The sequence below is a fragment of the Pavona decussata genome, unplaced genomic scaffold (assembly GCF_977016875.1).
Source record: "Pavona decussata unplaced genomic scaffold, jaPavDecu1.1 SCAFFOLD_26, whole genome shotgun sequence".
Classification (NCBI taxonomy): domain Eukaryota; kingdom Metazoa; phylum Cnidaria; class Anthozoa; order Scleractinia; family Agariciidae; genus Pavona; species Pavona decussata.
This window is the reverse complement of record NW_028145449.1, coordinates 2,373,430-2,399,715: the sequence shown is the minus strand read 5'-3', so window position 1 is coordinate 2,399,715 and position 26,286 is coordinate 2,373,430. Positions and strand designations below refer to the sequence as shown.

Below are 26,286 nucleotides of genomic sequence, written 5' to 3'. Positions count from 1 at the left end.
CTCTGTAAGAATTCGTTATTATTATAATTATTATTATCTTTTTTTTTTTTTCTAATACTCTGTATATGAAAATGAGTGAGATTTCTTACGTTCTTATTTGTTTTACTTATTAAAGATTTTGGTCTCCCCAATAACCGTACTCTTTTGTATGTACTTTATGCGCATGACACATCAATTTAAAGAAACCTTCCTTTGCCTAAGGCAACGGGTCAAAAGTTCTGTTGCCTCTAACTTGCAGTGGTAACAGACACAGGTTACTCAAGCATAATATTTACGATTTTTACGATTTCTGGCAAGAACTACTGGGTAACGAAAATATTGTCACACCGCTACCTTTCCCTCAAAAAACAAAAATTAGCCAGATTAATTTAATTAACTTTGTCCGAAGATGCCGTAAGTTGAGGAGTATTTTTCAGCTGCCTAGCTCATACAGATGAAACTCAGTTAATATCCTCTTCCTAGACTCAACTAATGAGGCCTTTCGAAGCTCGAAAAGGAGTATAAAAGACAACACTGATGCGGAACACTTCCATTTTTCTTGCAGTTGTCTTGTTGTGTTCGAGGGGTAGAATTAACTCACCACCTTCCAACGAGGAGAGATCAAAAACTATCTCGCTCCTCCCTCCCTGGGGCTCAATTTAACTCTGGTTCCCAGTGTTGATCACTCAATGTGACTCACGAACTTCACAGCAGCAATTTTGAAGAGCTTTGATGTTTTTGTGGTGCATTCTCAAGAATGAAAAGATATGTGTGATTATTATTCAACACACTGTAACTGCCCCAATATGGTCATGGTGAACTCAATACACGTCGTCCGTAAATAACAGATATCCTGCGATATACGTACTAGTTTTCGTGCGTCGGGGAGAAAAATGGCAGGGCGCTTTTAAAAAGTAACGATTTCGCAAATACACCAAATTATTAATAATGCTGTTTAGTAAGACAAAAAGAAGGCAACCAAGTTTGCTGTCAAGATTTGTAATTGTCAGTGCAAAAACTTTCACTGCCTATCACTTTGTTTATGAACTGGCAAATTAAGCTTACAGTTCCGCAAAAAAAAAAAATTACGCTTGACTCTTGTATTGTCTCGTATTCTCAGCTAGCAAAGGCTCGGAAATTACAATCAGTATTTTCTTAGATTGGTTCTCTCAACAATTAAGCAGAAGTCTCAACTCGTCTTGTAGACTGCAAGCAGTCCCTTTCTGGTCAGTTGAGAGGGTGTGCCCACATCGCAACGACAGTGGAGCGAGGAGAAATAAACAAGAAGAGACTCTCCCCAAGCCCCCCTCCGCTCGTTTGCTCCATTTTTTTCGCGCTTGGCTAATTCGCGCGACCTCTCGACTATCTAGAAAGGGACTGCTTGCAGTCTACTCATCTTGAAGAGATGGAAGAAACCACCTGAGGAAAACTGAGCTCGCGAATAAAGTGCCTCGAGAAAGATTCTCTCTGTAGTAGACAAAAAGAAAAAAACCGTTTAGTATCGTAACAGATTCAGAGTTCTTGCAAGCAACAAGGCACTCGATGCGTTTGTCAAAACACCGAGGAAAGATGGTGAAATTGCTTCCGCAGTGTAAAAAAAAAACACTCACCGGAGAAATCGTTGAAGAGCTTTTCCAGTCTGTTCAGCTCGGGCCAGCTGACACAACAAATCCTTCGCAACTTCAAAATACTGTTTGGTTTCAGCTTTTGAGGCTATAACTTTGTGGAAATTTTTGCCGGAGCGATCACAGCGCACCCACACAAACTGTGTGACCGTTTTTTAACTCGTGAATGCGCGCATGCGCAATGAACGAGTTATAGCGATAGCTGACTCTCGACTTGGTCGGTCGATCAGTCGGTTTTGTCGTTAACTTTCGGGCGTGCGCAGTGAATGAGTTTTAAATTCAATTAGTGGAAAAAAACACGCGAACATTTGTTGTTCATGGCGCATCAGGAAATTCTTATTCAATATGTAGAGAATAATTTGACGATCATTTAGTGCAAGAATGGCGATTTTTCGTTCAATCTGAGCAAAGTTTCAAGTTTTTTCAGTTTTTCAGAAAGTCCGGGGTCGTAAACTCAATTAGTGAAAAAAAAAAACGTGAAAATTTGTTTCACGACGCGTCAGAATTCTCTCATTCATTCTGTAGAGAATAATTTGACAATCATTTTAGTGTAAGAATGGGGATTTTTCGTTGAATCTGAGCAAAGTTATAGGATTTTTTCGTTTTTTTCTACGAAGTGCGGTTTCTTTCAAGAATTAAAAATAATTTAATTTAAAAATAATTTAATTAAAAAATAATTTAATTTGTCAGTTTTCACGCGAAAGCGGAACGTGCCATGTCACGCATCATTGACGTCGTAAACAAAATTATGCAAATTTCTGGTGAAATGAACACTTTTAAGATCTTGTCAGCTTTCATAGCGGTTTCAAAGGGAAAAAATGTTTCATTTTCGAAATTTACAACTGGTAATTTATGGGAAAGCAAAAGGACGCGGTCGATAAATAATTCTTATTTAGCAAGAGCTTGTCATAGTTCATTATTTTTACTTGAGGATTGCGTGGACTGAACTCCAAAGGAAAAATTTCACGCATTTATGTCGGGCATGAATCGTAATGCGATACTTTGTTGAACATATTTCCCTTTGTGAGATCGGCTTGCCCTACAGTAATTTTGTAATTTTAATTCCCAAAAAAACTTCACTTGCCCATCGGGCAAGTGATGGTTAGAATCCACTAGCCCGATCGCGAAATCCAGTAGCCGCGGACTATCACACGAATTTGCATGACGTAGCTGCACATGGCGTGCTCCTATAAACTTTGAATAAAAAAAACACGTGATATTTTTTAATCGGCGCATCAGAATAATCGGCTTATTCAATCTGTACAGAATAATTTGACAATCATTTTAATAGTACAAGAATGGTCATTTTTCGTTACATAATCGGGCAAAGATATAATTTCTTTTAGCTTTTGAGGAAGTTTCCGTAGCCGTCTAAATTGCAATTACTATGTGTCATCTGCATTCACGAGTTGGCTCACAGGAGCCTTTGATTTTGTTTTTGAATTTATAGAGGAAATGTATGGGAATGTCGAAAATCCTCGTATTTATCGTAATAGATTGCGATAAATGTTCTCATTTAACATCAAAATAAACGTATTTTTACCTTAAATGTTGTGCGTTGTCGTTCTTGAGTTTGAAGACGGCTATTTTAGCGATTTGAAGGGTTCGACGTTGGACGTTCACTCAAATGTAATAGTAGAGAGACAAGGGAGGAAAGATCCGAGTCGGACCGATCCAGCGCCGAGCCGAAATTCACGAACAAATCACCATCGCACGGGTTCCAAACCACGCACCAGTAAGTTGAAAGTCCCACCTTTCATCTCGTACCATTTGATTTGAAATCCGTCCAAAACTTTTACAGGTAGACCTAAAATGAGACCGAAAAATTCAGCAATCCAAGCTCGATGGATGCGTAGTTGGACTTTCGTGTGCCGACTGAAAACTGTAAAAAAAATCGCTAAAATCGCCGTCTTCAACCTCAAGAACGACAACACACAAAACATTTAAGGTAAAAATACGTTTATTTTGATGTTAAATGATAATATTTATCACAATCTATTACAATAATAGTTACGAGGACTTTCGACATTCCCATACTGATTTCCTCTATAAATTCAAAATGCAAACGGTCACACACTTTGTGTGAGCTCCCTGTTGTTCGGTCGACGCTCTCGATTACATTCAAACTCGAACAAAGCTGCCACTTTCATTCATGCACGTCCGCGCGCGGCCAAATGTTTTAAGCTTTTTTTTAACAAAAAAAGGTCGCCTCCAGCTTTTCTGCTAACAATGTGTTGGATAAGAAAACAATTATCCTGCTCAATCTTGCGGAATATCGCCTGATTTTAGCCAACTCGGTCTACGGCCTCGTCGGCTAAGTATCAGCCGATATTTCGCCGGATTATTGTTAAATGGTTTTCAGAAAAACATTTGTATGTTATGCTTTTCTCGGGGCGTAAAGTCGGAATGGCAAAATAAAATAATTTCATGGGAGAATGAGTTCGAGGCTGTTTGTAAACAAGACGTATGTCGAAACTCGCTTATGCATATAAAATGAAATCCTTGCCAATGAATATATTAACACGTCTACAACATAGAGACTTTAATAGACTGGCTCCAAAAACTGTACGGAAACGCATTAATTAAAACCCAATGTAATGGTAGACAACAACACCATGTTACCATGTGATGCTGATTCAGTAACTCGACTTTCGTATCTTGCCCAAATTGAGAGTTTTAGTAATAGCATACAAACAACTATTGTATTTCCGAAAGTAATATTACACTTGGGTGATCTGTGGCTGACAGACAGAAAAATTCGCCAATTTGGCTTGAAATTCATTATAAACAAACCGTTTAGTCACGTTAAAAATGAAACATTTATATCACACTTTGACCGTTTAAAAATTGTATAACATCATAAATATATTGACGTCTTGCGCAAGGCAGAAATCAATTTGCATTGCCTCTGGAATAAGCCAAGATTTCTAATTGTCTGACTGCTTTTCTCGTCCCCCATTTTGTTTTCTAAATAAGTGCCTGAGAGTAATGAAATGATAACAAGCGCAGTAAGTGCTCAAATGTTGACAATCCGGCGAACAAACTGCAATTGGCGAAGCAATTATTCTTCGAATTTCAAGTTCACGCTAATAACATTACTGAGACATTTGATACTTTGAGACTCGACCGACAGTCAAAACTACGTCGAATGAGAGAGCAAATGAAAAGACAAGCGCTGCAAACACAATCTTTTGGTCATTTCTGCATGAGAGACGGTAAATTCTGCCGGTGTTACAATTAGGCGAAGCTGGTCTAATCGGCGCCATTCAAGTCGATCGGATCCATGCAAACATGTTGCCGAGTACGAAAACAGCTATCAAATGTGCTGAAGATCACCCGTGTACTTACCAAATTTCTTCAGACGTCGCTGAACGGTTGCTGTTGCCACTAAAAAGCGAAACTCAATTTAAAACTTGGCGATCGAATAATCAAACTACGAGGTAAACAGTTCCTTTTACAATCAGTCGCTGAAATGTCTACGCCACAATGAAAACGGAAATTCTTGTGCAGTCATGCATGTTCTGTCTCACGAATAATTTTTATCGTATAGAATACCCACTCCATCTTCTTTTCAGGAGGCCTTGTGGCTTTTTTATTACAATAACTATTATTATTTCAAAACCCAGTCAGCTGTTGTCTGTTTTCTGGTATAACTAGTAATAATAGAAGAACTGATAGCCTTTCGATGATCTCGATCTCAGGCTCTCTCTCCTTTGAAACAAAGTTGATGATGTCATCCGCCCCTACAAAATCTGCGAGGATACCAGAAATGCATCCCAAGATCCGTTCAGATTGTCTCACACAATCTTGACTCCAATCTGTATTAGGAGTGCACTCTTGACGTCGAACGCAATGAATTTCTTTCTTTCTTTCTTTTTTTTCTTTTGTACTTGGTTTTTAACAAAGTTCAGAAACGTTGATCCACGTCAAACAAAAGAGGAGCTATTTAAAAATCCGGGAGGTGGGGTGGGTGTGGCTGACTCAAAACTCTGACCTGTTTAAACAGTGGAAACCAGATGCAACGATCTTCGATGTAACGATGCAATTCTACCTTGGTACATCGTTATATCGGGGTTCCATTACTGTAATACAGCCACCCCTGATTTACTTTTGAGACCCTGTCCAAGATCGTAGCAGATGATGCTGTACTTCGCAACTTCAAGAGCATTAAAAGTATGCAAACTGCTTGTTATCTAGTAGGCCGAACGCTCTTTCCTAAGAGGTCAACAATAAATAATAAGGCGTAATAGGAGACAATTCATTATTTCGTTTTGGTCTGCCGCCATCTTGGATTAATCCCTAACCTGAAAACCTCGATCCAGAAATCGTCCAAATTGACCCAAAAAATGTTAACTAATAAAAAACACCACTAAATTAAACTGTTTAAAACTAGTGATACCTGCCGGTAGAGTGCCAACGAGTAAAAACTGTCACAGTTGCTTTGCGAATGAGAATTAAGAAGTAACCAGACTAAAAAACATTTTTCAAACTGAATCATTGTTTAATAAAGCATTGCAAAACTCTCATGCTATTCTTTGTTGTTTAGAATGTCTATAAGATCTAAACTTGTGAGGTAGATGAGGTGAAACATCTGCGGCCCTTGCATTACCTGTTTGAGTTTATACAAAAACCAAAATAAACAACTTTAATGTGTACAAGATTAGCTATCAACCTGGGAATAACAGAATTTTACAATAAATATGAGCTTTTCAAATCCAATTTATTGAATTAATGAGCCGCAAGTATGGTATTTAAAAGAAAATAGAAGAATGGCACAAAGCTAAGTTGCAATTGACTTGAAATATTTCTCCTGCATTCAAACAGCTCCAATGTGCATCTCCCTCAAACAAAACCTAAAAATCAACAAAAAAAAAACCCACTCAATTTGACTGGAAAACAATGAAATCTAAAATATTTTGTAGATCCCTGTAATTAGGGATTCGTTTTGGTCCGCACAGACACTGTATCAGTTTGGAATGATATCTTCGTTGTGCATATTATGTTACCGACCACATGAATTCACATAATGACACTGACCTACTATTGTCCGTTTTAGCTTGCAATTTGAATATTATCATGATTAAAGACCGAAAGGTTACTTTAAGAAAATTGCTCCCTCTTCAGAAAACAAAACACACTACAAACAGTTAAGATTTGAATTCTCTTACCTCCTCGATTGACAGAGCCGTCGGAACTTTCGCCGTCCACCAACGGAGCAACAAATCTGCTGTTAGAGCTTAACAATTCCACACTGTCGCGCAGGATCGAAAAATAAGATGGTGCGAAGGAAAAATTCGATTGCTCCTAAACGTGAAAACTTCTGCAAAGTTTCCTAGCGCTTCAAAAGATCTTTGCTATTTTTATACACCATCCTTATACAATAAGACGTATAAACACTGCTATTCTCGAAGACAACTAAATTCGCCACTCCGTCCGCCATATTGTTTACAAAATTTAAGTTCGCGCGTGTGTAAGAAGAATCTGGGTACTAGCGCTCACCGATCGTGATACTCCTGATGTGATTGGTTTAGATAAAAAATACCGCGATGCCATTGGCTAGCTCGAAAACAATCACCGATGATGTCACTCTTACATTACCTTATCCTTACCTTATGCTTACATTTTCGTTCGAGATTTTTTCTGCCTGTACCAAAACTAACTCGCGCGTCGGCTTTATAATGCTGCCGCCTCGTCACCCTCGCGTCCTCGCGAGGGTGACTCGTTGGCAATAAAGCAAAGAAACTAACATTTCAAAAAACGTGTTTCCGTAGAAATATAAAGTGTAGTCATTGTCAATTGCACGTGTAGTGAGCAATGAACTGTTAACATGTGTTACCCAAAAGCTACCTGATAAATTCTAGCAGAAGTTAGGAATGTTGAAAGTTATCGACCCTCTCTCTCCTCCCCCCCCTCCCCCCCCCCCCCCCATCCTTCCAATACGCGCATAGGGTCAAAACACTTGAACAACTTACCAATTAAGAAAGGCAATAGCTAAATGATATGCTGTCCAGGACAAAAAAAATCCTGAAAATGATCCCCAGGAATGTGCCTGTCCCCGCCCCCACCCCCGCCAGGGGCAAATTAGAAGGGCAATGGCCCAATTTCGATAGATTGATATTCAGTCTGAAACAATAACATCACTGCGAGGCTCCGGGGAACAAATTGTAGAGTTTATACGGGTTTATTCCCCCGAGCCTCTCAGTGATGTTTATTGAGTTTTAGGCTGAATTTTAATATATCGAAATTGGGCTATTGTCTCCGTGTAATCGTAAATCGATAAGAACGCGCACAGTGCAAGGCTGTGATAATTGTTTTATATCATACCCAACGACAGATAATATGCAATAACCCATAGGAAAAGGACGGTAACCTGAGGGGGAAAAAACGTCATTTCCAATTTATTCTGAAAATGCGGCCGCATTTTCAATAATCATTGCTGAAAACAAATATATTTCAGTTATTCTAGCTTTTGTTGTTTGTTCTATCAACCTCGTCACCTCCGCCGTTGGGATCAGTCTGCCGTTAATATTTTGTATTTGAGATAATTTACTGATCCAGGTCTACAAGTGATCCGGCACCACTCATTGGTTTGTCGCTGTGGAATTGCAGATTTTATTGTATTCAAAAAACCTTCGACTGACTGTATTAGAACATAGTGTGAGGACAAGTTATCCCAACAGTGGGAACTGCTTCGTCTCGCCGAAAACTATGGCGAAAATGGACGTGGGCGCGCCCCATCTACCAGGTTTTTCTTGAACACTACACCAACTGTTCTTCGATCACAACGGTCCAATGTATAAAATGCTTTATCAAAATCATTTCGTCTGGTGGTGCATAAATTAAATCTTTCCTTGCATTTGTTTCAGAGTGTAGTGTCGCTGTATATTTTAACGAGTTTTGCTGTGTTCGGGGGCTCGTCATAAACAAAAAAACAAAAAACAAAAAAAAACAAAAAAAAAAAACAGTAAATTACCCAGCGATACTTCATGTAATAAGACATTTATAGTTCAATGTAACCCAAGGAACCGAGAAAAGGTAAAATGCGATAAGCGAACTCGGTAGGGTATTCATTTTCTACAGAACCAACAATCATCAAACTGGCTGTTTACCTGTATACTAGGTAGACATAACTAAGTGTATTTTGCAGCTTAGTATAAAGCTACTAGCCCTTCTATCACGAATGCTGCTTTCTTATTGGCTACGCTACTCACTATCTGTTCTGTTGTAGATAGTGAGTAGAGTGAGTAGTGCCTGGCGTGACTTATTTGTATCATTATTCAATAAGAACGTGAACCTGTCGTGTTGTTAAGTTTTGAATAACTAGTACATATATAATAAGAGAATTAGATTATTCGCTCTCAATTTCTATCGCGTGATAGTTGACTTGGGCTTCGCCCTCATCAACTATCACGCGATAGAAATTTCGTGCTCATAATCTAATTGATAAATATTCATACTTGTTGCGGCGACGTAGAAAGAATGCACTCCTAATTGCGTCTGGAGTCGAGATTGTATGGGGCAATCAATCGATCAACGAATGAGTGAATGGATCTTGGGATGCGTATCTTGCATTCCCCGCGGGTTTTGCAGGGGCGGATGACATCATCTCCAACTTGACAAAGGAGAGAGAGGCTGGGATCGAGATCATCGAATGCACTCCCTAATCATTGATTATTTCTAGTTTGATGTAGTGAGTGGAGTTGAAGAATAAATTGCCGATTATTATTTCCTAACTAAGCATGTATGTAGATAAATTATGATGATCCGACCGCATTTAGTCCTTGCAAGGGCTATCTGTGGTCGCATTCGACTGAAGTTCCGACCACCTTAGCAGAAGTTACGTGAATTGTGGACTGTCAGCAGATGGTGGCCAATAACAAACAAACCATAGAAAATGCATCGACTGCACCTTTGCTTAATGAGTTACAGTGCGTACTACAATCAACGAATCACTCAGGTAAGCTGGTTCACTAACTTATAAAAAAAAACACCACTGTACGCATGGCCGTACATAGCGGGGGAAGAGGGGTGCAGAGGGGGCAGGAAAACTGAAATTTTATATTTTGCTAACATAATGTTTGAGTTTGCTGAGTTTTTTCTTGTAGCTGTATTGGTCCAAAATCACAAGAAATCGATTAATTGACTGAAAAAATCTCCCTTCAATGTGAATTCCAATAATTATTTTGGAAAATCTTTAGAGGCAAAGGCCAGTACAAGTTTTCTTTGAAAATAATGATTTTGTAATTTGGGCTGCCTGTGGTTTAGAATTTTGTAAATAAAGACTGACGACAAGCCTAAGCGACTCCCTCGCGCATGTTTTAGCCTTTTTAAATCTAGCTGACACGAGTAGGTTTTTCAGAAGCTAGTAAATTAAGCGTAAATTGGATTTTAAAGGCCTGTGCTAATCCTAAGTATTTGTAGCGGATTTTGACGATCTGCTGTTCACAGTATAGCTTGAGTTTAAGACGGTACAGTAAATCCGTGAAAATTTAAATGAAAAATTTAAATGAAAATTTAAGACAAAAAGCATCAGTGTGTTTTGATTTCTTTAAATGTCTTAGAGGCAATAACTTTCTGTGTACGGGTAAAAACAAAAACGTCCAACTAGAAGCCCTGTCTGTATACAGGAGACCCCTTTGGATGGGTGTGCGGAGTTTGCCCTCCCCCCGCCACCCCCCACCCGATAAAAAATCCTAGGTACGGCCCTGGTACAATCGCCAAAAGGTGCTGTACATCACCAGCAACTTTATTACGACATCAACAAGACAGACAAAAAGTAGACAAACCAGGTAATTTTACTAACAAAGACCGATTGACATTAGACCAACAAAGAACGGATCGAGATCAACAAATCATTTTTACAACCTTCACCACCAATAACATCACGGCTATTGGCAATCGATACTTTCGAACAACTCATTAAACATTAAACATTAAAATACCGAACGTTTAAACTCGCTAAACAAGCGGAAAACTTAATTGATGACTCATTCATCATAATCTTTGCTTTAAAGTTGAAAGAATATTCCAAGAAAAAAGATCAAGAAACTGCGAAAGAAAACATTTACTTAGACATATTTAAATTAAAAGAATACAGTGGAAAACTCCTAGCTCAATTGAAACTGAGATGTGACCAGTCGAGCAAACACACCTTTGCTAGTTTCCTGTTGAGGTAAAAATAAACAAAAGGTTAATAGTTTGCAGCTAGTAATGAAAAGGTGTTAAAGTAACATTTTCACGGGGACTTAGCATGTTTGCAAAGTTGTACATGTCTGAAACCGACGGTTTGTTTTAAATTTGTCCCGTATGAAAAACTCGGATGATGGAAGTTTTTCTTTGTGAGTAATTAGATAAGGCAACAACAGTGTGTCCTCTTACCGGGAGACTCCAGCAGGTCATTTGAAACTGAGTCTCAGTATGGAATTAGTAAGTAGGTCCTTCCTTCAGCACTAAATAGTATCTGTGGCCCTCTATCTTACTAAATTAGAACTGTAAGAAATGTGAATTGATTATGTGGCATGACCGTCAACTAGACAGTAACCCAAGGGTGATGTTAGTGAATTTTCCTATTTCTGTTCCGTTTATTGATATTTATTTTTCATTGATGTCTATTTATACTCGTGTCTCACTTCAAAGTATGATTGACTCATAATTAGGTAAATTATGATCATCGCTGTGTGAATGTAGTCGTGAGAGGGGCAGTTTGCGGTGATAACAAACGTGATCATCAGAATCTTAACTTTGGTGATGACTTCCGCACAGGTTGTCCAAACAGTCAATCAGTGTCATCTCAAACAGGCCTTCTCAGGATTACACTCACACGGATGATAATAATTTACCTAATCTTGGCATGACTCTTGGCTTCAAAGCATTTACAGTTTTAAACTGTTGTCCTCATGTTTTCAACAAGTCTTTAGTAAGAAACAGGAAGTTGTTCCCTTTTGCTCAGTAATTATTAACCCCTACAATATCTCACGAAATTATCACCTGACTAACCTTTTGCAATAACGGCGGAACACAAATTATCCAAGTGGTGGCAGGCCATAATTACTTTTCAGCGACTTTTCGAAGAACTGGAACTTGAGCTTAAGGACAAATTTTGTCTGCTAAATCTCCACGATTTACGAATTTGTGACACAATGCTTCATGTAGAACTCGGTACGTTGCTTCTGAGCCTTCCTTTTGTTTCCACTCCATCAGCATTTCATATGCTTTCTCACTTAACCTCCTTTTGCAATGGTCAAACTCTTCCAGCTTTGCTTTGTCAAACTTCAGCCGACGCCCTACGATAGCACACACCAACTTTCGTCATTGCTCACCGATGGACTGCCATCATTAACTGCAAAAACAAAGGACAGAGTGCTGAGTATTTAAATATAAGAATACCGTAAAGTACTGAAAGCAGCTATTGTATGAAAGAAGCAAGCAACAAAACTAAAGTCTGTCACTAAACTCCTCGAAAGTAATGACCTCCTGATAAATCTAACAACAACAAAACAACAAAATGGTGAAGACAAGCACAAGCAAATTGATATGTATCAAAATGTCTCAAAAGATCGGGCAATAATTACAGCGTACAATCGTCTTTGCGTCGTTAGTTATGTAATTAACGTTAACGTTACTTATGTAATATATTCCATTTTGCCATGCGTCTGACTTCTGATAACGCACAGATGATGCCAAAGATGGTAGCAACAAAGAAGTACGCTACGAGCCGTTCGCGAATAGCAAGACAATGGGAATTTCTAATCTCAAAATATTAAAGCATGGAAGTCGCTTCACAAAGATTTGTAGTCGATTAATCGCCACTACAGGATTTCTATGGACAACACGTTTGGCCAAATAGTTCCTTCCTTTTCACATCACAACAAAGTTCTAGCTTTTTAAACCTGGTTGAGGTCACTTGCAACGGTCGGCGACGCAATTTTTCATCTGACAAATTTTGCTTTCCTGCAAAAGTTTCCCTATGTTTGTCCGCTACTCGCCAAAACAGTTTGCAAAACTTTATTGACCAGTCACTCTGAGTGGACTCAAGACTCTGATCACGTGCGCAGATGACAACTCTCAATGACGTCATTCGTACTTACATACTCTTATCACAGACTCCGCTACAACAATCAAATCGCGAATTCTCTACTATTCACCGTATAAAAACATAACGAACGTAGAAAAATCATTGAATGCTAAGGTTTTTGATCGCTTGTTGTTCCCCATCCACTGGTAGAACATGTTTTTTTTTTAGAAGAGTGGTTAATAGAGGTTTTAGTAAGGTTGGGGATAGCGCCATAGGATTTGCTTCAAACCGTAATTTAGTCGCAACGATATAAAAGAGGCAAGACAGAGACCTTGGTTAATTTTTAGTCCCCTCAGAAAATGTCCATTACAGACATCCTGTTGTTAGAGAGATTTCGCGTTTCACTTTAATACGTTTGGCAAGCGCGTTTCAATAGCTTTGCGTTTGGATTAGAATACATAATCAGGAAGTTACAATAGTTTGAGATTTTGAAACGAATATTTAATGAACTTGTAACTGGACACAAGAAGTGAACATTCTCAGTCGCATTAACAACCGTAGTGATTTGGATGTCATCGGTCGATATTTTACTTATTTTTCGCTTTCGCTGCTTCAAATTTAGTTATTTATTTGATGTAATTTACCGCTTAAGGCTGGTTTCCATATGATCGCGGATCGCAGATCGCAGATCGCAATAAGGTCTGCGATCGTCTGCGATCCTGCGATCGCAGAAGTAGTTTCCATATGATCGCAGACGATCGCAGACCTTATTGCGATCTGCGATCCGCGATCATATGGAAACCAGCCTTTAGATAGAACATGGTTCTATCTTCTGCGATCGTCTGCGATCACGATCGCAGGATCGCAGACAATCGCAGAAGTAGTTTCCATCTGATCGCAGACGATCGCAGACCTTATTACGATCTGCGATCTGCGATCATATGGAAACCAGCCTTTATAGTCGTTCGGTAACATTACAAGCCAGCATTAAGTTTCCAAACAAAAGCTCTTATTTTAATTTATTCTAGTTGGGCGTTCGGCATGTGCACGTGTAATGGTACATTGTACTTTGCTCGATCACCTGTACTCTTGCGACTCAGCAGTTCCTTTGAAGTACCTTCTTTCCCGCAATCAAAGTTCAATATCCGTTGTTATAGATGTAGTCCGGAAAAGTACTCTCCTAAAAAGGAACTTCATTTTCGGTTTTTATATGCGTGATATTGCACCATCAAACTATGTAAACAGTTTTTAATAATGAGTATCATTTCACAAAGGCAACTAAGATTTAGACGCTGTTACCTGTATCTTCTGTGTGCCTTTTCGTCTTCTTGGATTTTGTACGCGTGATATTACGTTGATATTGCACCATCGGATCTGGTGAAGAAACGAAAGTACTTTGACCTTTTGTAATCGATAAGTATATAAGCACAAGGCTTAAAATTGTACATCGGTTACATCTCAATTACATCGTTTAACATCTTGTTGTGGAATAAACCTATGCTGGAGTGAAGATTGTGTATTCTCTACTTTTCGACGAGTTCCAGTTGACTAGATTCCGTGTACCTAAGAGTTGTGACGAGCTCTGCCTCGCTAGCGAGCGAGTGCTCTTAAGCTAAGTTTCCCCCGATTCATTGTCAAGTCGTAGTTGAAGTCTAATTTGTCCCCCTTGTGCGCTCAACCACAAAATATGTATCGTCACACTGTTATTGTGGATAGGAATGAAGTCCCAGCGAGGATGAATTGGTGAAAATGACTCCTGTTATTGCGCACACTAAATCGTGGTCCTAAAGACCTCTGTTATAGCAGGAGTTGACTGTATAAACATTTTGAAGGTTGGCATCCATAAAAAGTTTGTAATAATAATAATAATAATAATCATAATCATAATCATAATCATAATCATAATCATAATCATAATCATAATCATAATCATAATCATAATCATAATAATACTTACTTATATCGCTCAAATTAACATGAGAAATATGATCAAATGCGCGTCACAATAATTCTAACAATGAAACAAAACTAAATTCAATATTCACAAAAGCAAGCATAATAATAAAATAACTAAAATCGAAGTTATGGTCTAATTCGTGGAATGTATTATACTGTGAATAAAAAGCTAATAAATACACCAAAGTCTAGAATTATTTGCAATAAGCAATTTCAAATAAATGAAAATTCAATAATGTCTTAAAACTGTTAAAACCCTTTTTACTGACGTATAAGACGTGGGAGGGTATTATAAACAGAAGGTGCCGCTACGGAAAACGTCCTATCACCACGGGTGTTCTTGGTTGATCATACATTGTGAGAATGCCTAAAAATAACTCTCGCGGTATTTTACGGTATAAACTAATCGAAATTCTTTACGGAAGATACATGTAACAGTAACTAGATATGCTTCTGGCTCGTATTAACTTAGCCAACTAATCGTTCAGTTCGGCCCTGGTTATCTGCTCGTAGGTCAAACCGACTAACTTGTATTTGCCAATACCTATTTTTCAAAGTTAAACTGTGACAGCTTATTCACCTGGTTTGGGTCGAAGACTGACATAGTGGTGCTCGTGTAAGTGCCCCAGCACAAGCCGGTTGCTGCTTTCAACATCACGTTTTTGTTCTGGGCTGATGGTTACGTCATGATTGGGTGACAGACTGCTAATCACATGAATGCATGTTTCATAGCAGTTTGATACAGCATGGAGAATCACATGATCACCCCACGTCCCATCTGCTGACATTTTTGTTAGGTAATCAGACCAAGACTGATACCCGTGAACAAAATTGAACAGTTTTGTCCCATCTGACTGAAGACAAGAAAATAATAAGAATAAGCATCATTTCAACCTCGTTCCCAGGGTCTCTCCTGGACGGGAAGAGGAGACACCATGGGAATTAGGTTGGCATCATATTCGGCTGCGCGCTATTTAGCTCATAAGGAGGCAGGCAATGTCTAGCAAGGAATTTCTTACTTTTTTTTTTGCCCATCTCTTAAGGTTGATCGTGAAAACTTCCTTCAAAAGATAATCAGAAGGTCAATCTTACTAATTTCTGTAAGAATGAAGGTGAGATACCCTAAATATATATTCATATTCTGACAATATTTTAGTTTAGCTCCAATAACCCTTCGTCAGACCTTAGTACACCAATTTAATGAACAGTAACTACTCTCAGAGACTTTATTAATGTCTAGTGTTTGGAATAAAATGTGCTGTCCAATTCATTATTCCTGCAAAATAAACGATGAATTGAGCTGGAATCCTACTTCCGATGACTTTGTTTTATAATCTATATTTCATTTATGTTGGATTTTGGTCATGAATTGACAGTCAGTTTCCTAAAAGTGAAGATACAGTTAGAAAGCCCCCATGTTCCAAGCTCCTTCACTCTCAGCTACTTACTAGTGTAGGGTTCCTTTCGAGATACTGGACTGTGTGCTGCCTCAAAACGTTATGAGAGATTTGAATTCCTTTCACAAGGAAAATTTGTTCTGACAATGCGTAAAACATGCAATTTCCTGATCCCTTATTGTCAGAAACTATGAAGCCTTTGTCTGAAGCAATCTCGTCCAACCTCCTTGATACGTCAGTCATCCTGGTGGCGTTTCTAGGATAACGTTGCAGTTGCTCGACATCACGTAAACTTTGCTTCGCTGAGGAGTAAGAAAAAACCGTATTAGTCCTTCTAAATGTTCTGAAGCTCCACTTGATTATGACACATCCTTTTGTTTGCAGTCATAAGCGCTTATAAGGATCGATTTTCTAATATTTTAATGAAACCTTAAAAGCTCTTATGACTGCAAACAAAAGGGTTGTCCACTCAGTCGTTCAGCTGTTCATGAAGTTTCGTGAGGTCGTTTCGAACTCGGTTTTTCGTTCGTTCCTTTTCGCCGGTGAACACCCCGTAGTCCGTTTGATCATTAACTCGGTCATTTGGCTGTCCGTTCGTTCACCCGCTTGTTCGTTCGCTCAGACTTCCGCTTGTTCGTTCGTTTGCGGTTCTGGTTTGTTCAGTTGTTCCTCAGCTCCGTTTGCCCAGTTCTTCTTGCCATCCATGGGCATGAACATGTTATGAACAATAAAAACTATTAAAACATTACGAAAAAGTTTCTTCATTTTTTCTTCAGTTTCAGAGTGTACACATCCACTAAGGCGTAAAAAAAAAAAACATTTTAAAATTAAATCCATGAGAATATTTCCAAAAAGACGGAACATTCTTGAAATTTGAATATATCACCAAGTCGTATTTTCTTAAAATGTATTTAATAAAACTAGGAATTCAATATCTTCTTTTAACAGAAAAGGACTAATCGTTCGTTACATTACAAACTAGCATTAGATTTCCAAACAAAGGCTTTCATTTTAATTTGTTCTAGTTGGACATTGGTACTTTGGTACATTGTACTTTGTTGACCACGCGAGTCCTTAACCTTTGTCCTGTAATCTTACGACTCAGCAGTTCTTTGGTGTACCTACTTTTCCGCAAGCAAAGTCCATAATTCTTTGTTAGAGATGTAGTCCGGAAAATTAGCCTCCTAATAAGAAACTTCCAACAATTAAGTGCAAGTGAAAGTAAGATATTCTTAAGTAACATTTTCTGTTTTATGTGCGTGATATTGCACCATCAAACCATGTAAAAAGTTGTTAATAATGAGTATTATTTCACGAAAGCAACAAATATTCAGACACTTCTACCTGTATCTTTTATGTTCCTTTTCCCTTTGTGTGACAATCCCTCCTTAGATTTAGTAGGAGCCCTGCTATCTTCAACCAAATCATCATTTGAAGTACCTGTATTAAACAATTAATAACATTTCTTAAGCTGCAACATGCGTATTTAGTCTGTCAACCCGTTAACAACATGATAAATGAATTAAAGAGAACCTGTAATCAATATTTTTTGTAAACTTGCGTTGATACTTTAGGTCTGTGGAGTATGTGACATCAGTATTAAAACACTTGGCGTTGAGAGATTAGTCACCTAATACTTCCACAAAGCTATTCTTATCAAGGAAATATTAGTTATTGTTATTGCAATAGCACAACGTGACAGTAAAATGGCTTAGAAGTGTACAAAAAATTAAATTGACGGGAAAAAATGGGCGTATTATGGACATCTGTTTGTTTCCAATGAATTACTAAGAAATCCATTTTAATAGTGAATCCTTGAGAATAATTTAAAACGGACTGACCAAAAATATTCTCCAAATTTGGATATATCGTTTAGTGTCGTATAAAAAATGTATTCAAGATAAACACGAGGTTGTCATGTTCTTTTAGGATCAAGAAACAGAATTTCTCAAAATATTCTTCCCTTTTTGTCTGAAATTTCTCCTTGGAAATGTCTTAAGAATTCTGTTAATATATACTCTAGAAGGTTCACGGTTTCTTAAATGTTTTATCAATTTTCTAGAAGTCAATCGGACTCGCATTCTGATCAATGTTTCTCGGGAGTGTGTGTACCATCTCATCAGTTCTGAATCTCGGCCCTGATCCACAAAATTACAATATTGATTGTCTTCATTAACGTTTTGAGTGCATATGTAATTTTGCTTTAGTCTGACCGCATTTTCTTCACTCAAGCATAGCAAGGCCGTAGCTGCGGCTGTCGAAAGCACGAAATTTTTCCTCGATAGAGACGGTCAGGTATTTTCCAGGAATTCACCGAATAAGCAAATTAAGTCGCCAGTTGCAGACTGGTATGACTAGAGCACGTAGACCGTGCTAAGTGCCCAGATGTTGAAAGGGTACATTATTTACTTTATCACAGGATGGTGCCCAGGAATACCCTAACAACTGCTTCTTAAAAGACTACAAAGGATAGCCCAAGGCAAAATGACGGCCTTTATTCCTGGCCAGCCTTAACCCCAATATTCAATTTTTTTTTCTCCTTCAGTTCCGAGAGAAGATAATCGGTCTTGAAAGGGACATTGAGAAAGCCTTTGTAGACGTCAGGGTTAGTAGACCTTGCCATAGAAAAAAGAAAAAAAAAAGAAAGAAGCTGTGAAATGAAGACGAGGCATCGATGTTCGTGTGGGAACAAGTTCCTACACTTCTTAATACATCTCTACCAAATTTCTAAATCCTATTCACCGATTAAAACTTTTAATAATTCTCATATATATACAGTTGACTTACAAAGATAAAATGTATTAATATACTGATCCCATGTCAGATAACAAGATAACCGTTATAAAATGCCAAGTACTGATTGATACCGATTCCATTATGAGGTGCTGGGACTGTCTAATACAAATACCTTAGCATTCGTGGCATCAATTTGTATCAAATAAGCACTTGACGTTTTGTAACGGTTTTGTTATTTATTATCTCTATTGTCGCCCTAGCATGTGATCTTTATGTCTTAAATCATTCTCACCATGAGCTATCTTCCGCATCCTATCCACCAGTGCTTTACACTGCTCCTCCCAGCCGAACTTCTCTTCATAGCTTGTCCGCAGTGCTTGCATTTCTTTGAGCCGCTTTTTCCTTCGCTTCCGACGAGCAACAGCAATTTTGTTCGCCCATTCCTTTGGATCCTCGGATGCTACCACAAACGACTTGCCAAGTGGCAGACTAAGCAGTGTCTCTCCTAAACCCGAGTTGGAACCCACGAGAATGGGAAGACCAGCAGATAGGGCTTCCAGAGCAGTAAGGCCAAAGCCCTCTGTTCTGCATGGCATGATCGCAAGATCGGCTTCACGTAAGACTGCTTTCAATTCTTCTACACTCTGTGCATACCTCCTCACGATCAGCTGAGTTTTCGAAATTCCGTACTGGAGTAGTTTGGCAGCGACTTCGTCTTGCTTGCCATCAGATGCACCTACAAAGATCAGACGATAAGAGCTATTTGCCAAATGAGCTATTGCCTTGGCAGCAATATCGTATCCCTTAAGCTCGAAGTCTTCGGGATCACTTCGGCCAAAGGTCAACACTTTAAATCTGTTGATCTCATTCTCGACTTGTTTAATATCTGAAAATTCACGGAACGTTCCTGGGATCAGCTGTAAAATAGAGTGATGCTTCTCAGTCGAGCGCAGCTGGGATGAAAAGGCTGCATGCAGCTTTGGTCCAACTGTAACTACAAGATCAGCCTTTTTGCACAGGTCTACTTCATCTCTGTTCTTCTCTTCAGCTCTGGCAATGGCTCCACTGTATTTCTTGTGCGGTCCAAGTTCTTCAGGTTCAGTATGCACTACCTGCACCCATTTACAACCATGAGATTCCTTAATGAATTGGGCTTGCTTACCCAGTGTAACCCCATGACCCACTAAAACATCAATGGCTAGATCCTTTGGTGGGGATATCAAACAATCGAGGGGATTGAAGCCTGTACGACACTGTACTTCAACGATATCAATTTTGCAACTTTCAGCCGTTTTCTTGTCTTCTTTGCTACAGACGTTTTGAGGAACTAAGAGAGTGACTTCTACCGTTGATTTTTCTGCCAAGGGTATAGCAAGCTTTCTGTTAATGGTGGACACGCCACCCTTGGACGACCTCCATTCGCTAGCCAAAAGAGAAACTTTCAGAGAGGCACAAGATTCCCCAGGTTCACTGTGTGATTTGCCAGCTGAATCGTTATGTACCTTCTGAAAAATAATCATGGTTGACTTCTTTTAAAGATCTATCATTTTGAATGAGACAAAGTTTAATCGAAAAAAACAAAAAACAAAAAAAAACAACAACAACAACAACAACAAAAAAACCAAGAAATCTCTAGCCTTGATAAGTGAACAGAACTTCATCTAAATTTTCACACTTTTTTATCACAAAGTTGGAATCTGGTTTCTTAAATGAACAGTCGTCAACCGGTTGACAAGTGATCTGTCCACATTTCCTATTTCAACTGTCATTTAGAAACTACATAGCTTAATCTCCGTCACACTTTAAATTTAACACGATGAAGGAGTTCATGACATAAAAAATAGACATTCCGATTGAGAAAAACGCTGTCGGGTGCAAAGTAGAAACCATAAATGATGCGACCTTATGGAATTATGTAAAGATCTACCTGGCATTTTCTCTTTGTGCGTGTAAAATACTTAAATTTCTGTACTTGAAAAACTGTACGTACTCTCAAATATTTATATTCAGCTCTTCAAAATTGTACTTAACAATTTACATGTTAAAGTCGTAATGGTTCTTTCCATAGCATCGTGTTTGACAGGTGAAAATAATGATGTGGCTTGAATTTTCAACAGTTCAAACTAAACATAAGTTGTGCCACAACTAAATTCTCCAGAATACTTGTTAAGAACGTTAGTCTCATGACAAACCTTTCTAATTTAGGTGAATGCACATAATTTCGGAGGTCAAATAAAAGTCTGTGTAGTATCATTCATGGCTTATACATTTAACCCGGAGTACATTTCGTTTCTTTGTTAAAAATGTTCACCATTTAACTCTACCTGAGTTGTTCTCGATGAAAACCCTTCCTCTCCAGAAAACAGATCCGATCCGCGGCTAGCTGACAGTCTATCAATTCCTGGGGTTTCCGCGTTGCATACATCCTCCAACTCCTCATTCTCAGGATGGACAGCTGCAGAAAGGACGAAATGAGATAACATGACATGAAATGACATAACATGTTATATGACATGGCTTGTCATGAGATGAAAAGAGGCGAGGTGTGACGAATGGTTAAGAGATGAGATGATGTGTTGGTGGTGAGGATAGAAGAAATAAGATGACAATAAAAGATAAGATAAGATGAGTTGAGGTGAGATGGTATATGATTAGATGTTAAGAGATAAGATGAGGTAAGATAAAATGAGGTAGGACGAAGTGAGATGATGAGAATGGGATAATAAACCTTTCCTGCTTTGCCCAAGAGGGAACGAAATCATTGTTGGATCTGAAACCTCACCGTTGTACCCTGCTCCCTGTCAAATTGGTTGCTATGGTCATCAACCTTGCGTAATGCTCTGAATTCTTAATTATCAGTATTCATGCGCCGGACAATGTCAAAGAGTAGTGCACTTTGGGATCTTCACAAGACTTAGGGATACCTAATTCATCCCAACCAAGATTGAATGTATTGCTCGTTCTCCCAAATATTCCTACTCACAGTGGACGTACGCATGAACCTGTCAGTTTCGTTGATAATGGTTCTTGTTATTAATTGTAACAAGTAGGAGCACTGGGAAGATAGCTCTTTTCTCGGTACCTTTCAACTGATTGGCGGTAACCTGTCATCTAATCATTTTAATACCTGATCTAGAGCTCATCTTATTTTAAACATTAATAGGACACATCGCTATCACCTTTTACCGAGAACCACTTTTCCAGTCTGGGGAGGCTCGGTGTTTGACAACAAATTGAGCAGCAGCTTAAACACCCTCTAGGCATAACTTTGACAAGGCTTATACAGTCTTCATGTGCACAAGAGACTTGACCGTGGTTTCCACATTTGGTTTCTTCCTCCGGACAGCAAGGACACTCTACACACAATTCATACTTTAAATTGTTCAACCAGGGTAGCTCTTGTTTCATATTTTCCAATTCATCTTCCAGAAACGTTTGCACCAGACTTGCTACCTCTTCTTTTTCAGTCTGAGAGAGTTGATCGTCTTGCTTTGTCTGGTTTTTCAGGAGAACTTTGATGAACCTTTTCTTGCACAAAAGGGTCAGTTGGTACCTGAACTCTTTTTCGAGAAAGAACGTCGCAGCTCCTTCATAAAATTTCGGAGGCTGCGTGAATCCATTAGCAGGGCACCGTCGAGAACACCTTGACACCAGCTGAAAGAAGAGGCCATGAGGAACAAAACCCTCCAAAAAGTGAAGATGCAGGGGGCATGGGTCGGAAAACGAGGGTTCCATTTCTCGAAGGGCTTTAGGTGGCGTCTTCAGTTGCGCTGGTACAAAGTACTGTATATCACTTGGAGACCTCGCAAACTTGACTAGCAATCCGAAATGCTCCATCATATTCAAAATGTTCTCCTTGGGTATGCCTTGCTGACAATACTTGGTAAATACGTGTTCAACAAGTTGAATACTAAGGACGCCTGTTTCTTCCATGTTTCTCCACAATTTGGAATGTCTAGATTCCTGTCAAAAAATCAAAACAAGGTCCTTTTGAGACGCTCTTTCACGGCCTTTTTACCATCTAAAAACACCAAGGAAACGTTCTTGCATGTTTACTAATGATAAATATACGTAGAGAAAAATGCTTAACACCCTATATAAAGCACACCCGCAGTGCACCCTGTTAGTAATGTGCTACACAGCAAGTTGTGTTTACACGTCAATCTTTTTTTTTAGGTCTGTTTTAGAAATATCATACTACTCGCTGATATTATTACTCGCAGAAATTATTAAATTTCTGAATTATGATTGGCTGACGCGAGCTATATTTTGGGTACTTTCAAAAGCGAGGTCAGGTGCTTTATCATGATCAGGGCTTCCAGAAACCGAGAAACAGATAAAAGCATGAGGCCGCAGGCTGAGTGCTTTTATTGTTTCGAGGTGTTTGAAGCACCTGATAAAGCGCGAAGTCCAAGTTTGTGACATGATCATAATGTCTCAAAAGAAAGTTGTGAATAGAGAGCACTGAATTTAGCAAAAACGTCTTTGTTTCATTACACAAAATATGAAACGATACCAACGACGAGCGGCTGTTGTCATCACACATTTGGCTAGAGCAAATTCCACATTGCATACACTACTTCCCTGCAAGGCGCGGCAAACGAATCTCTTTACTTTTTTTCGTTTTAAGCTGAATCATTTTCATATTTCTGGATCATGAATGACCGATGGGGAAAAGTAAAACGTCAGTGAAACTGACGGCAGGTTTGAGCGTGAAATCTTTGTTTTTCATTCGCTTTTTAAAACATCAGTAAGCGTTCCTTCAGGAACATTCACAGATGCAGTTAATATGCAAGCAGTCAGAATAAAGGGGATACGTCTACTTGTTTGCGTTAAACATTTACTTCATTTGCATAAATAATCCTACCGTGTTATTTTATTTTGAGTTGCTGCTTATTAAAATGGAAGTGTTTGACCTCAGATCAAAAAAGGTTTTGAACTCACATCAAATTCATTAAGATCTTGACCTTGCGTTTCATTGGGTACCAAGATTTATCCACCTGAACGAAATGTCATTTATTCGCTGCTCACTTTTTGTATTATTTATGAGTTTAAGAACTTATTTAGAAGTACCTATAAGTCAAAGTCGCAGTTTCTGTAGTAACCTTTCCATGCAAAACTCAAGAACTTAACTGAAAGCAAGACTTACTTAATGGGAACGTCGGGCCAAATTTGGGAAGAATGGTCGATGGCAATTTGTTTCAGAAGACAGCCTATTTAATTTTAGCATTCAAGCAACTGTAGGAAAGCCTGGTTATGAGAAGCAGAGAATGTGAACACTTCATTAAGGCCATAGAACTCGGGCAAAAAGTACAGACAGGTCTTCTTTCATTGGAAAGGAGTTGGTATAAATTTGTCTTTATTTAGTGCAAAGGTCAGTGGACGGTAAAAAGCGAGTAAATGATTGCGACACGTGTACACTTTAAGTAAACAACTTTTTCTAATTTTTGCACAAATGCGACGAAACTTTGTGACTTTTTGAGAAATTTATCTGAGAACAATTTGACATGGTATATCAGGGCTCAATGAATTTGATGTTAAGGAATCGTTTTGGTCCGCACAAATACGACGAAACTTTGTGACTTTTTGAGAAATTTATCCGAGAACAATTTGGCATGGTATATCAGGGCTCAATAAATTTGATGTTACAATAGCAACCTATTTTTGCCAGACCTGGTTTTAAGAAATAGGAAGGTTTTCTTTTAATGTTAAAAAATTAACTTTCTTGAAGAAAAAGTTATCTTTCATATGTTTTTATATCTGAGGTTTTGGGGGAAATCAAGAAATCCAAGATGCCGGTTCAGAGATTGTCATTACTTTGAAATCGTGGCGTAATTCCCACTTCATATGACATCATCACTTTTTTATTGCGGACCTCAAAAGAAACATCTTTGGATTTACTATCTATCCTTTAAGCCTCCTTGTTATAAGTTTTATACAAGCGAAGTTATGAAGAAGACAAAACAAAATCCTAGGCTAGATAGGGTTTAGAAAAACTTGAACGAATTAAAAGTTTGTTTGCACAAACTCGTCGTGTAGCATACACAGATAATTCGATACATTTAACGGGGTATTTGGTTAAGATTACCCCGTACCTTCAGAGGTGTCTTCAGAGGTGTCTCGCGTCCAAGCGATGTAGCGCGTCCGGTTTAAACTGTAGATACCTCAACCCTTATATCAAATTAAAGCTTATAGAGCTGGCTATCCAAATAAACCAAGAATTTTGAAATAAAATGAATTGCCGAATTTTTAGCGCTGTTTTCTCTAATAAATTTTTTTCAACTTGGAGGAGCCACTTCAAAGAGCTAAAACTCAAAAGGAATTTGTTCGTTTGCCTTCAAATTTGGACAGTAGCTAGTTTAACATATAAACAACAAAAACATGTCTGCGAATTTTTTCTTTAGAAATATTTTTTCTCCGAAAGCGATTTTTTTACGATTACTCCACATTTTTTTCATCCTATTTCGAAAATGCTCTATAACATTTCACAGCGATTGAATATGGCAAAACACAGACACGTTTTTTTAGCGCTTTGGGTCCGAAAACTGAGGAGAAAATTAAATTAGCAAAAAACAAAATTCACTTTGCCTTGTAGCTTTAAAAAGGTGATTCGGACGCTCGCAATTACAGGTTGTGAAAAATTCTACAATTAATTTTATTTTAAAATTCTTGGTATGGTTTGATAGTCACTGAGCTCTATAAGCTTTAATTTGATATAGGGGTTTAGTTATCTACAGTTTAAACTGGACGCGCTACATCACTTAAACGCGAGACACCTCTGAAGGTATCGGGTAACCTTAATTACTTCTCGTAATATTTTGAGTTTGTCCAAATATCACTCACTTACAGTTCGTCATTTTTGGGCCAATTCAATTCATTCCAAAGACCTTTCTGAAACTATGGAATTACATGTATAATTCTTAATATTCACTGCTTATTCTCACCTGAAATAACTAATTTAATTTATTTGAAGAAGAAAACATGGTACATGAATTTCACTTTGAGCACAGCAAACACAGTTTTTTCCGGAAGGTTAAACAGATGTAAAGCGAACATACGCGTTACAATGGTAAAAAACAGTCTGTTACGAGAATACGTAGCTAGCACAAATAAAGAAAAGCAAACAAAAAAATTGTTGGTACAAATTGCGAAAAAAAAAAAAATTAAAAAAGGAAAAGTCTTAATAGGAATGTGTAAGGCAAGTTATCACAAGATTTTTAAATCGTCATGCGAGAAATTTGAAATAGGAATTGTTCTAAAAGAATTAAAAATGGAAAAAAATATATAAACCTCTCCAAACAAAACAATTCTTTCAGAATCCACTTGGAAAACTTTTAACATGCTAGGTTTCCCCCCTAGATAACACACCTTGGCAACCAACGGTAAAAGGCAACTAAGAATAAGGCAGGCGGCTGCTCACTTTTTAGACTTTTTATTCTGTCAGGTTCTTACCATGTCGTTGTACGGACGGATGGTTATGAGTTGTTTAAACACGTCAATCAACCACTGGGCCTGCAGTACAACAGTGTTGTGGTGTTTCACGATAATTCCGAGGTCGTGATAGAAATCCAACATGGTG

At 38.3% G+C, this 26,286-nt stretch overlaps 3 protein-coding genes across 4 annotated transcripts in view; all 3 read right to left on the bottom strand.

Moving 5' to 3' along the window:
* Positions 1-5,105, bottom strand: part of LOC146485508 (uncharacterized) — an 80,333-nt gene extending 75,228 nt beyond the window's left edge. Inside the window, exon 1 of one of the 2 annotated variants that reach the window (XM_085103386.1) lies at positions 4,953-5,105. The gene's annotated coding sequence lies outside the window, so the exon portion shown is untranslated. The remainder of the gene's footprint in view (positions 1-4,952) is intronic. The other variant, XM_085103385.1, reaches the window with a different exon arrangement.
* LOC146485503 (uncharacterized) overlaps positions 1-26,286 on the bottom strand; it is a 122,073-nt gene that overhangs the window by 38,987 nt on the left and 56,800 nt on the right. Inside the window, exons 14-16 of the mRNA XM_085103366.1 lie at positions 17,316-17,411; positions 16,023-16,273; positions 15,155-15,428 (exon numbers count right to left, since the gene is read on the bottom strand). Of these exons, the coding sequence (XP_084959492.1) occupies positions 15,155-15,428; positions 16,023-16,273; positions 17,316-17,411 (621 nt within the window). The remainder of the gene's footprint in view (positions 1-15,154; positions 15,429-16,022; positions 16,274-17,315; positions 17,412-26,286) is intronic.
* Positions 18,179-22,102, bottom strand: LOC146485507 (uncharacterized). The gene is made up of 4 exons (XM_085103468.1): positions 21,887-22,102; positions 21,032-21,162; positions 19,000-20,212; positions 18,179-18,586 (listed from the first exon to the last, which is right to left on the bottom strand). Exons 1-4 carry the CDS (start codon positions 21,969-21,971, stop codon positions 18,513-18,515), a joined length of 1,503 nt encoding a protein of 500 aa, XP_084959594.1. The 5' UTR covers positions 21,972-22,102; the 3' UTR covers positions 18,179-18,512.